The sequence below is a fragment of the Natrix helvetica genome (genome assembly GCF_964273705.1).
Source record: "Natrix helvetica genome assembly, contig: HAP1_SCAFFOLD_190, whole genome shotgun sequence".
Taxonomy (NCBI): Eukaryota; Metazoa; Chordata; class Lepidosauria; order Squamata; family Natricidae; genus Natrix; species Natrix helvetica.
In genome coordinates, this window is record NW_028113586.1 from 57862 (window position 1) to 73998 (window position 16137).

Below are 16137 nucleotides of genomic sequence, written 5' to 3' on the forward strand. Positions count from 1 at the left end.
ACTGAAAACTAAGTATACTGCATTTCATAATTTGGTTGTATATTCTAATGTATCATTTTGAAGACCCTACCTTCCTCTCTTTTCTTTTTCTTTTAAAATAAAGATGTTGAAAACAAGTACTTAGAGAAGTCAGAAGCTTTCAAGTGTTTGTGATTATGTTGTGAAATAGCATATCAAATAATTGAATGTTATGAGTATGACCGTAGCAAAAATATTAGCAATTTCTCACCATTTCAAAGCCGCATAAAGCTGGTTTGTTGAACTGGAAGAAAGAAAAGTAAAATGAAAAAGGAGAAATGTATGAATAAATTAAAACTTCTAAAGCTTGCAAAGCAAGTGCAGAAATATATTATTTATTATATTACATATTCACCTAAGAGTCGAAATGGCGCAGTGGTTAGAGTGCAGTACTGCAGGCTACTTCTGCTGACTACTGACTGACTGCAATTTGGCAGTTGAAATCTCACCAGGCTCAAGGTTGACTCAGCCTTCCATCCTTCCGAAGTGAGTGAAATGAGCACCCAAATTTTGGGGGCAATATGCTGACTCTGTAAACCACTTTTAGAGGGATGTAAAGCACTGTAAAGCAGTATATAAGTCTAAGTGCTATTGCTAATACTTAGACCACCTCGATACAGTGCTGTGTCCTAATATTATACATTTCTCCTGTGTTTGTATTAGAATTTAATTGCCAAATATTTCAGGGATGGGGACTCGGTTTAATTGAGGAGTTTGGATGCTGGAATTGCAAAGGAGGGCAGTTACATCATCATTCTTAGGTTTCTACTCTCAAATATTTATACAGAACCCATTGTTGTAGATTCTTTGTGGTTTTTTTCCACCACCACAACTGCTTATCTATCCAGTTAACTTTGTTAATTTTTTTCACTTAAATGTTTTCTACTTTCTTAGAGTGAGTGCCACAGATAGCAGTCCAACATAGGAATTCTTACATTTATACCATAGAAACTATTCCTAGACCACAAAGCCTTTTACTAAAAGACTTCAAGTGGAAGCTGTACTGGAATCATGACATTCTTACCAGAAAGTTGGTATCTAATTCAAGTGGTGTTTTTTTTAACCAGCTCCACTTACACTGCTGTTTGTTCTGAAGTGCCGTGAGGGAAAAGGCTTGATTGCCTTCAGTTCACAGAAGAAACTTGCCATGAGAACAAGTTAATAGCTTTACAGCAGATCACTGACTTAAATTGAAATATAGGCTATGTATCTTTAAAATAAATGCATGAAAGAAAAATGTTCATTAATAGAAGAGGCAGAGAGAGTAGCTGTGAAATAGTTTGTGAATATCTTTCTATGAAAATAAATAATGTATCAATCTCTTTCAATTCCTCACTACACTTTTTCTAACTTTTTCCTCTAACTCTGTGTTCTACTTCTTTAGTTTGATTTGACTTAAAGGCACCTCTCAGTTTCCATCAAAAGATTTCTAAAAGTCTAAAATGTCAGTTTTCAAACATTCTCTGAACATTTTTTTTTCAGTATGTTCTTTGTTAACTTTACTACACCATATCATAGGGGAAGGATATATTCAACACATACTTTCATTTTGTAACTAGAAAGATACCGTAGATCTTCACTGACAAATAGACCCAATGTAGTAAGTATTATTAAACGTGTATTTGTTAGAAGGATATCCACAAGTGCAAGACCAGAGCAATCTGTAGAAAAGAAAAAGATTCATGGGAGAGTGGTTATTTTTCTTTATATCTTTTAACATTATTTTCTACCAATAAGGCAAATAATATATATTTTTCAAACATCCAAATTTGAGGATTGAGGAAGTAGGTAGGTAGGTAGGTAGATAGATATATAGATAGATAGATAAGCATAAGGAATGCTTGTCAAGATTTGTGTAGATTTACACGTATGCCGAAAATATTGTGTTGCTATCTGAGAACTTGAATGATTTACAATGGATTTTAGATGGACTGTATGATGCAACAAGGAGAATGGACATTTAGGTTAATATATTAAAGACCAGCGTAGTTGGAGCTGGCAGATAAATGAACAACAGCAAGGTATACACCAAGAACAAAACACCTAAAGCAAATACATTTGTTTCCTGGCAAAATTTTATTGAAGATTAAAAACTTCAATATAATCTATATACCGTATTTTTCGCCCTATAAGACGCACTTTTTTACTCCCAAAAAGAGGGTGAAAATCTGGGTGCGTCTTATAGGCCAAATGTAGCCACCTGGGCAGTGGTGGGCTTCTGCGGTTGGTCAATGAACCCGGAAGCTCCGCCCCTGTCACTCACTCGCAAGTCCTTGGTGTTTTTTTGCATCGGGGCTTGCTGCAAGAGAGAGGGAGCAAAGACCTTTTCTCTCTCTCCAACATGCTTTCTTTCTCTTTCTATCTTTGTCTCTCTCTCTCCCTTCCTTCCTTTCTCTCTTACTCTTTCTTTCTAACTCTCCCCCCCCCCTCTCACACACACATACGTACCTTCCAGTTGGCAAAAATTTCTGTTTTGCCAGCTGGGAGGCTGGCAAAGAAGCCTCGTTTTCCCTGCCGCCCGTGGCACTTCACTTGCTGCAACTCGGACAATGGGGAGGTGGGAGTAGCGCTGTCCGGGTTGCAGCAAGAAGAAGGATCGGCTGCGGGAATCCGGCAGACCAGCGTGCAGAGCCGCACGGAGCCCCGGGGAGACGGGCTCTGCACGCTGCTCTGCCGGTCTGCCGATCATCCGCTGACCCCTAAAGAAGAAGGATCGGCTGCGGGAATCCGGCAGAGCAGCGTGCAGAGCCGCGCGGAGTCCCAGGGAGACGGGCTCTGCGCGCTGCTCTGCCGGTCTGCCGATCATCCGCTGACCCCTAAAGAAGAAGGATCGGCTGCGGGAATCCGGCAGAGCAGCGTGCAGAGCCGCACGGAGTCCCGGGGAGACGGGCTCTGCGCGCTGCTCTGCTGGTCTGCCGATCATCCGCTGACCCCTAAAGAAGAAGGATCGGCTGCGGGAGTCTGGTAGAGCAGCGCATGGAGCCTGTCTCCCCGGGGCTCCGCACGCTGCTCTGCCGGACTCCCGCAGCCGATCCTTCTTCTTGCTGCAACCCGGACAGCGCTACGCCCACCTCCCCATTGTCCGAGTTGCAGCAAGTGAAGTGCCACGGGCGGCAGGGAAAATGAGGCTTCTTTGCCAGCCTCCCAGCTGGCAAAACAGAAATTTTTGCCAACTGGAAGGTACGTATGTGTGTGTGAGGGGGGAGGGAGAGTGAGAAAGAAAGAGTAAGAGAGAAAGGAAGGAAGGGAGAGAGAGAGACAAAGATAGAAAGAGAAAGAAAGAACGTTGGAGAGAGAGAGACGCAAGAAAGGAAGGAAGGAAAGAAAGGAAGGAAGGAAGGAAGGAAAGAAAGAAAGAGGGAGAGAGAGACACAAGAAAGAAAGGAAGAAGGAAGGAAGGAAGGAAGAAAAAGAAAGAAAGAAAGAAAGAAAGAAAGAAAGAAAGAAAGAAAGAAAGAAAGAAAGAAAGAAAGAAAAAGGAAGAGAACTTATGATCACAATTGAGCCCAAAGCTTTGGTTGCTAAGCAAGAGCATTGTTAAATGAGTTTCATTCATGAGTTTTTACAATCTCCTTTCCAGCAGCATTCACTGAAACCAGATGCATATGAGGGGGTTAGAGAGCACCAGATGAAATATGGGGGTTAGAGAGCACCAGATGAGATATGAGGGGTTATGAGACCACTAGATGAAATATGGCTGGATAAGAGAGCACCAGATGAAATATAAGTAGCGAGGCGAAATGAAGAACATATTGGTAATATTGACAGTTCTTTCATTTCTGGATTTCTTGCTGTTTCTTGCTCTGACTGTTAATGAGAGTAAAGATAGTTCTTAATATGTTACATGGTTGACATAAAATTGTTCTTAAACTGCTGTTAACTTTATACAGTTGATATAAAATATTTTACTATAGTATTTGGTTCATAATCTTTTTTGTCTAGATTTTCCTCCTTTAAAATTGGGTGCGTCTTGTATTCCGGAGCGTCCTATAGGGCGAAAAATACGGTACTTCTTTTCTGAGTCCTATCAGGAGTGTCTTTAGGGGTGGGCTACAACCGGCTTAACAACCGGTTTGGTGATCGCACACTTTGCTTTCTGGTTTGAAATTTTGAGAGAAATGCAGAATGTATTTGAACCCATATATTTAATCTGGAAACTGCAAATTAGGTGCATTTCTGTAAAAAAAAGAAGAAGAAGAAAGGAGCATTGATAGGAGGATGGTACAAAATAGAGGAAAGGATTTGGGAATGTACAGGGGCATCAACTCACTTGAGCTTGGACCTGGCAGTTAAATAACCATGACTGAAACATCATCAGGACAATTCATGGGAAAAGCCAGTTGCTTATGAGGCATTAATTGAAACCCCCTGAACTCCAACTGCTTATCTGACTTCAGAATGAACGAGCACTGGCCATTATCTTTTAGGATTAAAAGAACAGCGATTATTCTGAGTCAGTGAAGAGATGCATCGGGATCTTCTCTCCAAAGCATAAAATTACCATACAGAATTCTAATAGGCCTTAAAGAATGGAGCATACAACTTTTTCAGGCCCTTTCTCCAAAAAGCATCAGACCAGACCAGGAAAGAAAAACTGAATTTAATAACACAATAACAGATTTGGAAGGAACCATGAAGGTGTTGTTCTAGTCCAACCCCCTGATCAAGCAGAAAACCCTGTACCATTTCAGATAAATGGTTGTCCAATCTCTTCTTAAAAACCTCCAGTGTTGGAACACCCATAACCACTAGAGGCAAGTCGTTCCACTGATTAATTGTTCTAACGGTTAGGAAATTTGTCCTTAGTTCTAGTTGGTTCTCTCCTTGATTAATTTCCATCCCTTGTTTCTTGTACTGCCTTCAGGACAGGAAGCAATGGATGAATAGATTTACTCCCTCTTATTTGCAGCATATTAGAACATTGCTACCATGTCACCCCTCGTCCTTCTTTTCATTAAACTAGACATACCCAGTTCCTGCAACCATTTTCATATGTTTTAGTCTTCACTCCCCTAATCATCTTTGTTGCTCTTTACTAGAGTCTCAATATTTTTTTAAATATTGTGGCTGCTAAAACTGGACACAATATTGCAAGTGTGGTCTTACCAAGGTATTATAAAGCGATATTAACACTTCATCTAATCTTGATTCTATCCCTCTATTAATGCAGCCAAGGACTGTATTGGCTTTTTTGGCAGCTGCAGCACACTGCTGGCTCATATTTAAGTGATTGTTCACTAGAACTCCAAGATCCCTCTTTCAGTTACTACTGTTGAACCAGGTACCACCTATTCTATACCTGTGCATTTGGTTTTTCTGCCTAAGTATAACATCTTACTTTTCTCTACATTAAATTTCATTCTGTTAGATAGGGCCCAATGTTCAAGTCTGTCAAGATACTTCTCTATCTTGAGCCTACTTTTTATTCTAATTAAGCTATAGTTAAGTTATAGTGTGTTTACAGTCCAATCACATTATTTAATATTTTCTCCCTTCAGACTTATCAAAATGATAATTGGTATAAATCTGGGAGAGAACTCTGAAGCCTATAGTTAAAGTTTTTAGGGCTACATGAGTCTTATGCTTCTGTCATAAAATTTAGGAATACAGAAATTTACAAATGAAAAAAGACAAATACTAATTGAAAAGAAAATATTACCGTAATCCATGAGAACACAAATTTCATCTGTTAAATTATGCCAAGTTACATCTGGGGACGTAAATCCATCGTAGGTGAGTCCTATAACTAGTCCTATGAATCCCCAGAAAAAGTACACAGACATGAAAACAGAATTATATACAAATCTGGATATTAATACATAGTACAGTGTTATAGGCTTCCCATTTCTACAAGTGATCTTGAATTTTCAGAGGTGAAACAGATTTGGGGTCCCCATCAATGAAGAGAAATAAAGCATTTCTTTCATATTGGGATTTTACATGATAGGTGGAGACATGACACTGCAAAAGGAGCAACATTTACTATAGTCATAGCTCATCTCTAGTTGGAAGCCCTTCTGCATCTTCAGGAGCTTGCAGAAAATAAGAGTTCAACAGAATTTCTTTTTTTTTTTTTTTTCAAAATGTTTTATTGGTTTTTTTAAAAACATTTATGTGGAAAAGGGTAGGTGGAATTACAAATTTTGGCAGTTGCAAATGCGGCGGACGCCCCCTCCCTCCAAACTCCTAGATTACATCAAAATATCAAATCTTAATACATAATCATAAAAAGTCAGCATCTTAATTCTAGAAAGAATAATTTTCAATCAATTTATATAATTATAATATATAGTCTAGTTATAAATTCATTTTTACTTTCGGTCTGTTTATAACATTGTGATTTTCTTATTTATTTTTGTGATCTGAGCTTTCTTGGTGTTGCCCCTTCACCCCCCGCTGGCAGAGCTCCGGCCCCTCCCGTGTCCTGCGTGACCGTTGTGGTGTCTTCTGTTTTTTCTAGGTTGGCTTTATTTTTTTCCATAAAGGCCTGTGCCTCTATGGGTGTATTAATTCTGATTCTTGTCTCCTCCCAGAATATCAGCATACCTTCAGGCATCAACCATCTAAACCACACCCCCTTCTGGTATAATTTATTCGCCAATTGCGAATAATTTTTCCTTTTTTCCCTAATTTTTTTGGGAATCTGCTTTAGAATGGTTATCTCCCTGTCACAGTATGTCAATGTTTGCCCCCTTTGCACACCCAGAATTTCATCTCTTGTGGTTTTCCTAAGGAATTTAATGTGAACCTCCCTGGGTACATTATGTATTCTGGCATATGCTGAATTCACTCTATAAGCTAGGTCTATCTCCCATTCCATCTGCTGTTTATCTTTGTGTATGTATTCAGCTAGAATATTAGTCATAATGTCCCTTATGTTTTCCCCATCTGCTTCTATTACATTTTGAAATCTAAGATAAAAGGACATTCTCTCAAACTCTATTTTCATTTGTTGGGTGTCAAGTTCTTTGTTCCCCTTCTGTAAAGCCTCTACCCCCCCCCTCGCCTCCGCCACCCCACCCTCCACAAGGTCCAGTCTCTGTGAGTTCTTAAAGATTTGGGCTTGGTTCTGTTTAATTTCATCTTTCATTTCCCTTAACTGTTTCTTAATTTCCTCCTGGCCCTGTAGAATTTGTTGAAGCATTTGTTGAAAGTCTATCTCTGTAGTCTTGGGTTGCATCAGTTCTGTTATCTTTGACTGTGTAGCTGGGCTAGACGTTGCAGACGTTGGGGCAGAAGTAGCAAATCCAGGCTTTCCAGGAGGTGGTCTTTTTGGAGACATGGTTTTTAAAGCAAGGAAATCAGTCAAAATAGAGACTGGGCAGCTGGAGAAGTAGAGCAGGCAGGCGAATCCAGAAGGCAGAGGATCCAAACAGATGGGGATTTCTTTAGTCAGTCTAGCAATAGATGAAAATTTTTTCCCCAAAGAGTTCAGAAAAGAACAATCCACAAGAGATTCCTCTGGGTGACTCGGAGACAAAGACCGGAAGCCTGAATTTTAAAGGTGGAGTCAGGTTTCACAGTTCATGAAGACAACGGAAGTGTGCCATCTTGCCCTGCCAGCTTTGGGCTCAGAGGCATAATAAAGTTTTAAAAGTTCAGAAAGTTCTCAGTTCACCCATAGATTCTGGAGCTAAGTCCAATGAAAGTCACTTTTATGAGGGTGAGGCATCATTAGTTGGCTCTCCCCCCTCCTCCTTCCCCTGAGGGCGAAAGCAAAATCTTCTCAAGCCGCTTGTCCAAGGGAGGGGGGGAAATCCCCCTCCCTCTAGCCGCACCTCTAGCAAAAGTCTGAAAGTTTAACTTTTTTTTTTAGAAAGATGCTGAAAAGTCCATAAATTCAAGATAGAGGGAATGGAGAAGGGAAGCCTCTCACCACATTGCCGCTGCTTCGTTCAATAGCGCGTTCTCCGATCGGCATGGGGCGAGGCGCGCGCACACGGGCGCCCTCCGAGACTGCTCCCCGGTGCCTAGAACGAAGTGGAGAAGCCCCCGCCAGCCGCCGCCGACGCCAGGACCCTCCGCGAGCCGTTCCCTCGGCAGGACACCTCTCCGGGGCGTCCTGTGCCCCCCCAGAAGCGGGGGAAGCCCACCAGGAGAGCGGGAGCAGGCAAAGGCTTGCCTGTCGCCGTAGCCGCCGGAACCGGAAGTGAACAGAATTTCTTGTTCTGACTGAAAACTTAAGAAAACGTGGCAGGTAGAGGTGAGTAGCTAAACAGATTACAGTGGAGTTTTATGTACTGTTTGTGCAAGATTCTGAATTCAATTCAGCTGAGCCAGAAAGAGATCAACTCAAAGACCATGTGGAAGTGTCCCCAATCAACATGTTTCTCAACAGAATAAATATTTGTATGGAGATTCTCAGTCATCCAGGTCCTGGTTGTCTCAAAGGTGCTTCCCTCCTCCCCCCAAAAAGTATAACTGTGTTTTTTGAGGAAAAAGAAGAGATTTTGCTTCGCATCAAAGAAATTTCATCTGTTTTGGCTAGGTGGTGGTCACTGTTCCCTCTAAGGTGCACGGCTGCGCGGCCACGCACGTGGCAAGAAAACACCGCGCAGCAGTTTTGAACTGCCGCGCAGTGATTTCTACTGTCACAGGCGCGGGAGGCTGGGGAGGTCCTTTGCAAACGGCTAGAACTGGCCGCCCGCAAAGGATCTCCCCGGACTTGTTTTGATGAACGCGGGGCGACTGAGTTCAGCAAAGCAAGCCCGGGGAGGTTCTTTGTTGGCTGCCAATCCTAGCTGCTTGCGCCCGACGCTGCGGCTAAAGTAAACCCCCAAAGCCCCTGCCGCTACCGGAATATCTGCTGCCGCCTCCTCCTCCTCTAACAGCACCACCACATTTGTTGCCCAACACTGCGGCCAAGGTGAAGCCGCCAAAGCTCCCGTGGCTGTGGCGCCTCCCCCTCCGTTCAGAGCACCTGAGCTGAGCCTCGCATTACCCCTGCCCCCTCCTCCTCTCCTGTGCTTTTGAGGAGCCATGAGGCCGCAGGAGCCAGTAGGAAGGCGGCGGAGGGGGCGGGAGCAGGGGGAAAAGGCCTCATGGCTTCTCAAAAGCACGGAGGAGGAGGAGGAGGCAGCAGGGGTAATGCAGTGCCCAGCTCACGTGCTCCGAGTGGAGGGGGATGCGCCGCTGCTGCTGCCACGGGCGGGGGGCGCCAGCTGGAGCTTTGGCGGCTTCACCTCAGCTGCAGTGCCGGGCAGCAAATGTGATGGTGCTGTTGGAGGAGGAGGAGGAGGAGGAGGCAGCTGTTATTCTGGTGGCGGCAGGGGCTCGTCGGCATCTTCAGCAGCAGCCCTGCCCCCTGTGAAAAAAACCGAAGATGGAGCAGATCCATGTAGATGACGTCGCCGCAACATGACTGGAGGAGGAATTCTGGGAATTGAAGTCCACAAGTCTTCAAGCTGTCAGGTTTGAAGACCACTGCGTTTTTTTTCTAAAGGGTTAGTGGTGCCAGGATCTTGCAACTTGACAGCTTTAAGACTTGCATGCTTCAATGCCAGAGTTTCTGACCCAACATTTTGGTTGCTAAGCAAGAGCGTTGTTAAGTGATACTATATAACACTTTTAATTAAGCGGGTACCTTGAAGAAACATAACTTTGAGTTTCAAATAATACTGATTTCGTTGTTGTCTTAGGTGACACCTGTGAAAAAAATTCAGGTGCTGCTCAGGCATGAAAATGTGCCGCTCAAACACTATACTTTTCTGCTCACACTGAAAAAAAATTAGAGGGAACATTGGTGGTGGTGGAGGGATGAAAGGATTAGTTGTGCACAGTTGTCAGAACCTATCCTTTCATTCCCCCCGCCCCCCCCACCCGCCCCCACCCCGGCCCCAGATAGCCATAACTGAAGACGTTTCTTGGATGAAAAACAGAATGTCTTCTTCCTCAAAGAAAAAACATAATCCAGTTACCTTTTGAGGGGAAAAAAGCACCTTTGAGACAACCAGCAGAAGAAAGTTATGCAAATTGTTTTAGAACTAGTTACAAGATTAATCATTTTAGCAGTTCTTGAAATTAATCCAGGAGTGGGACTCAAAGATTTGATCAACCAGTTCTCTGCCTGGTGCTGGGTGAGCGTGGCCATGGTGGGCGTGGCCTACTTGGCCTCCTGCACAATGGTATGTGGGGGGGCGTTTCCACCCTCCCCAGGCTCCGGAGGCTTTTCTCGAGCCTCCAAGACAGTGAAAAAAAGCCTCCCACGGGCTCCAGAGGCCCTCCGGAGGCCAGAAATTTCCAGAATTCCGGAACTTCCAGGAGGCCTATATTTTGACCTCCCCAGGCTCCGGAGGCTTTTGTTGAGTCTCAGGGAGGGCAAGAACAGTCTCTCACAGGCTCTGGAGGCCTTTTGGAAGCCAGAAATGGGTCTGTTTCCAAACTCCCGGAACTTCGGGGAGGTCCATTTTTTGCCCTCCCAGAGCCTCGTGCAGGCCCTGCACTTAACTGACATCCAAAATGGGCCACATGGAGACTCCTAGGTGGGGCGGGGCAGGGCGGAGTGGGGCAGGGCGGGTGGGCCAGCCAATCCTTGCAACTACCAGTTCGTCAAACCAGATGTAAAATTAGCATCTGGTTCTCCCAAACCATCCAAACTGGCTGAATACCACCCCTGGTTATAACCAATTGCCTCTTGGAGATTATAGCTAAGTAGAAAGGTAGGAAGGCAAATGTCAATCAACTCAGAAGCCTCATGCACTGGGATCTTCCCTCCTTTCCCCAGAGGGAGGTTACTTCCCCCTAAAAAGGATGTCCTCATGGAGAAGAAAGAACGCCTACAACTACCAACATAGAATCCTGCCCAACAGGATTCTTTCCTTGTTCAGCTTCTGTTGGAAAAAAAAATGAAAATATGATGATGAAGTACCAATAAGAAGACAAATTTGGAAGATGGCAAATTTCTTACACTTTTGTTTGTCTCTGGGTATGTGTGGTAAATTTGAAATAAATTTACTTAATTCTAGCATTTATATTTCTCTGGCCTCAGTAAAATAGCTTGCAATTTTAAGTAAAACATAATTGTGTAATCCTTTACAGGCTTAAAAGACAAAGTCTGTTATGAGTTCACTTATTTATTGAAAAATTAAACCCACTGAGCTCACTGTGACTTATTCCTAAGTAATTACAGATAGTCCTTGATTTACAACAGTTCATTTAGTGACTGTTCAAAGTTATAACAGAACTGAAAAAAGTGGCTTACGACCATTTTTCACACTTACGACTGTTGCAACATCCCCATGCTCATGTGATCAAAATTCAGATGCTTGACAACTGACTCATATTTATAATGGTTGCAGTATCCCAGGATATGTAATAATCTTTGCCACCTTCTGACAAGAATAAGTCAAGGGGGAAGTTGCAAAGTAACACTTTATAGCCATGTTACTAACTCAACAACTGCAGTGATTCAACAACTGTGGCAAGAAAAGTTGTAAATGGGGCAAAATTCACTTAACAACTGCCTCAGCAACATAAATTTTGTATTTGTGGTCATAAGTCGAGGACTATCTGTATGAATAGGGACATGTAGTAGCATTTGCTTCCGAGTACACATATATCAGGTAACCTTGTTGGATAGCAAACCTATCATCGTTGGTGGTTGTAGCTATGTAACACTCATCAAATAATATGCAGTTACAAGATGCTGCACTTACCAAAATCTTTCTTTTTATAAATCACACCAATCATTGCTACATCACTTGCACAAGGACTCTTTGTCATTTCCATATCTTTTATCTCAGACATTGTTTCAAAAATATCTATGATGGTACCCATTATATGAAGCCACTGAAGAATTGGCTCTGTAAAATATAAGACAGTGAGGTGAATATGTAAGAAATGTGTATTCTGCACAGTTTTGTAACTTTACTATAAAATACAGATACAGAATGAAAATACAGATTTTGATTGTTAAAATCATTGAAAATATATTTACAGCCCATTATTATGAGCCCAATCCTAAATACTATGTATCTAGTTAGTATCTAAATTCTAATACTTCCTGGAGAACAATGCCATTAAATAAACAAAGAATTGCTATCTGTCCTTCATATTTGATTTGGATTTATTTATCCTAAATTCCAGTAATAAAAGTCACTTGAAAATCTATCTCAGCTGTCAACAAACAAATCTCTCCTCGTGGCCGCAGTGTCTTAGCCAATCAGATGACCATCATTTAATATCTGAACACCTTCAGAAAGCTTTGAACTGTATGTAGCTACTACTAGTAATTTCCCTGAACTGTAGCTATAACTTACCTCGCATCATATCCAATAATGTTCCTTCAGTGGTGAACATACCTAACCCATGATGCATATTGAATTTTACAAACCATTCCTCTACTGGAGCAATATCTAGTCAAACAGGAAATAGAAAATGAGTATAATTCCTATGAACATCTAAGTGTAATATTAACATCTTTCTTTAATATACGATACACTCAGGCATATTCAGTGGAGTTATTCAGTTTACTTTTCAATAATGAGTATGCTTTCATATTTGGGGGTTCATGTCATTTTCTTATTTATATTCATATATACATTTATATTTATCATTTTATATTGTTTATGGTTAACATGACACACTACTGGATCATTGGTGCAAATTAAACTAAGGAAGCAGCAATAATCCCATTAGAAGAAACATACTATTATAGCACTTAGATTTATATACCGCTTCACAGTGCTTCACAGCCCTCTCTAAGCGGTTTACAGAGTCAGCGTTTTGCCTCCAACAACCTGGGTCCTAATTTTACTCACCTCAGATGGAAGGCCGAGTCAATTCTGGGGAGATTTGAATTGCCAAATTGCAGGCAACCGGCAGTCAGCCGAAGTAGCCCACAGTACTGCACTCCACAGTGCCATCCACCGTGGCTGATAACAATCTCTCACCTGTATTATATGTAATCATTTCTCTAGGGATATCAATAGACCATGTATCCACTTCTTCATCTCCTTTTCCCTTTAGAAATTATGTCAGAAAAAGACTTTCAGACTTAAAGTTTAAAAAGCTATAGTCATTTATAGATCATAATTTTAATATGCATTTAGTATTGTATGGTATGGTTGGTTTAGATTTGGTTCTCTTCTCAGCCAAATTTACTAGCTTAGCCTGCATGAGTCAATCTTTTAACCAAATTTACTGCTTGATGCATAGGAGGGGAGAAAACTACTCTTGAATAGGCTATGAGCTCCTTGGGAAAAATCAAAAACAGAAGTAAAGCATTTTTCTTATTTATATTTATATCTTGCAATAACTACACGAGGTCAATGATTAGTATTCGGATGGAAGACTACAAAGAAACCCAAAATTTATAGACTAAATGTAAACTAGGTGTAGATACAGTATATACTGTATACTGGAATAAAACAGTGGCACTCCACTTCTGGCCAAGAAAATAAATGAGTATGTATTGTAGGAATATCAAACTAAAATAACAGAATGTTTATGCCTCTTCAAAAATGAACATTTTAATTTAAGTCAGCTTATAGGGGAGATGGACAGCATAAACATATAAGACATAAGTAAAGTAAACATTTTAATTCAGATTAATGCAAATTGTACCAAAGAGTTGGTTATCGAGGCCCATAAATGGACCAAATCATCTCTTGCTGTAATTCACAGTAACTGATAACTGAGATCTGATCCTGAAAGTAGTATCAATCATCATGAATGCCACATGTACACAGACACATACTGTATGTCTGCAGATATGTTGTATGTGTATTTGCTTGAGATTTAATATTATCAAGTACAGAGATCAAAATATGCCTTCTCGGTTCAACTGCAATACATTCCACTTTCAGCCTGAGCAATCTTGTAAATCTCAATTTTTTCCTCACAATTTTTTTATTCAAATCTTCTAAGCACTGTAATATCTGGTAGTCCCATTCTTGCAGGAATCATGGCACATATGACCCTCTTAAAGGAAACCAAAAGTAAATTAAAAAGTAAGATAACTTGTTTAAAATAAATGGTGGAAATTCCATGAGATTGCCAAATCCTATACAATGTTAGGGGTATATAAAGGACCCAAGGCTTCTAAAATCACTATTTTTGCACAACTGCAAAAAATTTTTAAGGCTTTAAAAGAAGTTTTAGGAAAAAAAACATTTTAGAAATGTTGTATATTTTTGTAGCACCTGCTTTAACATGTACAATCAGATAATGATGCCCATCATCTGAAAAGATTGCTGGCTTCTGCTACAAAATAATAGAAAGACAAGATGCTGCTGTACACCGGATAGGACTATTTCAATATTTAATCTATTGTTGCCTCATACTACTGAAAATCTCTCTCTCTACATCTTTCAGTCATTTGCCACTTGAGTCTAACTGAAGATATCACTGGAAGTCTTTAAGAAGATGTTGGATAGCCATTTGTCTGGAATGGTATAGGATTTCCTGCCTCGGCAGGGGATTGGACACGAAGACCTCCAAGGTCCCTTCCAACTCTGCCATTGTATATCAGGAAAGGAATCTAACCTTGCACTTTCTTTCCCATGGAACAATTTACCTTCCCCAGTCATTTTATTTACCAGAGTCATTTCGAAGAAGAAGACTCTTGAGTAGGTGCTATTGAAGATCTGTATGCTGGGAGCAAGACCTACTGAAGAATAGAGCAGTAGGTTTTTTCTTCTGTTCTCCTTGTTATCCTCTTCATTAATATTATACAAATGGCAGAGGATATTCTTTGAGATGAGATGCACACCAAAAAAAAAGAAGGAAAAAAGTTATACACAAAGTCATATTGTCCAACCATAGCACTGAACATATTTAAAATGTTAAATAATATGCCAATACAAACATGTCTGCACGCACCCACACACACAAAAATTCCTAATTCCTACAAAAACACCTTCCAACTTGCTGCTTCTGTGATATAGCTAAATAGATTCAATCTATATCTTTATTATTATTTTTCCATTTTCATAACATATAATCACATGTATACTATTACATAGCAAACATCATATTGAATTATTAAATGTTTACATCAATTCATCTAACCAACAACTCCCAAGAACCAATTATTGGCTCTTCTGCTCTCCATACACCATATTTGTACTTTGGCCATCACTTCCTTCTCCCTCTCTCCTCCCCCTCCCTACCTTCTTTCTTTCCTCTGTCATCCTTCTCTTCTCAACTTCCCCTTCCTCTCTCCTTCTCCTCCCTCCCCTTACCACTGCTCATTTCTCTCTTCCTCTTCCCCCCTTACCTTCTCTCCTATCCCTCTCTTCTTCCCTTCCCTTTCTCCTCTACTTCCCACTCTTCATCTCATTTACTTGGTGTATTTCAGCTTCTGGGCAAGCTCCTTTTTATGTTGATGGTATTTATAATTCTTTTTCAATATACATATTTAATTTTTCTCCTCCTTTTTAATAAAAAAGGTGATATAACAGAAAAGTATACATATATAGTCATTGTGCTTCTAACACCCCCCCCCCCAACCTAATTTTGGTTGAGCTGTAGACCTGGTTACAATTCCCAGCTATTCTAATCATTATCTTTATATACATGCTTACATGCCCCCAATTTGTGATTCTTTTTTAATGTTTTTTTAAATTTTCAAAACACATCCAACACATCCTTCTTTACATACTGTAGAAAGTGTATCAGTTGTTTACAAAAAGGCTTATGTGCATCTCTTCCACAGTCAAAAACATAATTCATATTAACTCAAATATTTTAACTCAGATATTTATACATGTTACCATCATCATACCTCCATTTTCATTTGACTATAATTGTTTAAACATCCTTCATCATAAAATATACCAAGATTTAATACATAACCACATACTGGCATTTCATTTACTATTTCTAAAATCCCCCAATAACACTAAATCCTTATGTCCTATTCTAGCTAAACATCCATAATATTTAATAACAAAGTTTTCTAATCCTTCTTTCCAAATCACTGTTTAAAATTTACATCCCATTTCCTTATGTTGTACTATATATATATATGTTATTATCATTATCCCTCCTTTATTTGACTATATCCTGTATCATATCATTTCCCCCCCTAATAATCAAGACTTAACTGAATCTAACTTAATTCTTTTTTTAATTAACCTTTACATATAATCCAAAAGGGTTTCTAATCTTCCTTTCATG

At 40.5% G+C, this 16137-nt stretch overlaps 1 protein-coding gene across 1 annotated transcript in view; it reads right to left on the reverse strand.

The window, feature by feature from the left end:
• The window catches only part of LOC309382321 (cation channel sperm-associated auxiliary subunit beta-like), a gene marked incomplete at its 3' end in the record, with an annotated part of 67173 nt that extends 52503 nt beyond the window's left edge, over positions 1-14670 (reverse strand). Inside the window, exons 1-7 of the mRNA XM_081971829.1 lie at positions 14556-14670; positions 12909-12978; positions 12276-12371; positions 11673-11819; positions 5678-5770; positions 1561-1679; positions 230-262 (exon numbers count right to left, since the gene is read on the reverse strand). Of these exons, the coding sequence (XP_081827955.1) occupies positions 230-262; positions 1561-1679; positions 5678-5770; positions 11673-11819; positions 12276-12371; positions 12909-12978; positions 14556-14564 (567 nt within the window). The remainder of the gene's footprint in view (positions 1-229; positions 263-1560; positions 1680-5677; positions 5771-11672; positions 11820-12275; positions 12372-12908; positions 12979-14555) is intronic.
• Between the last annotated feature and the right edge of the window lie 1467 nt (positions 14671-16137).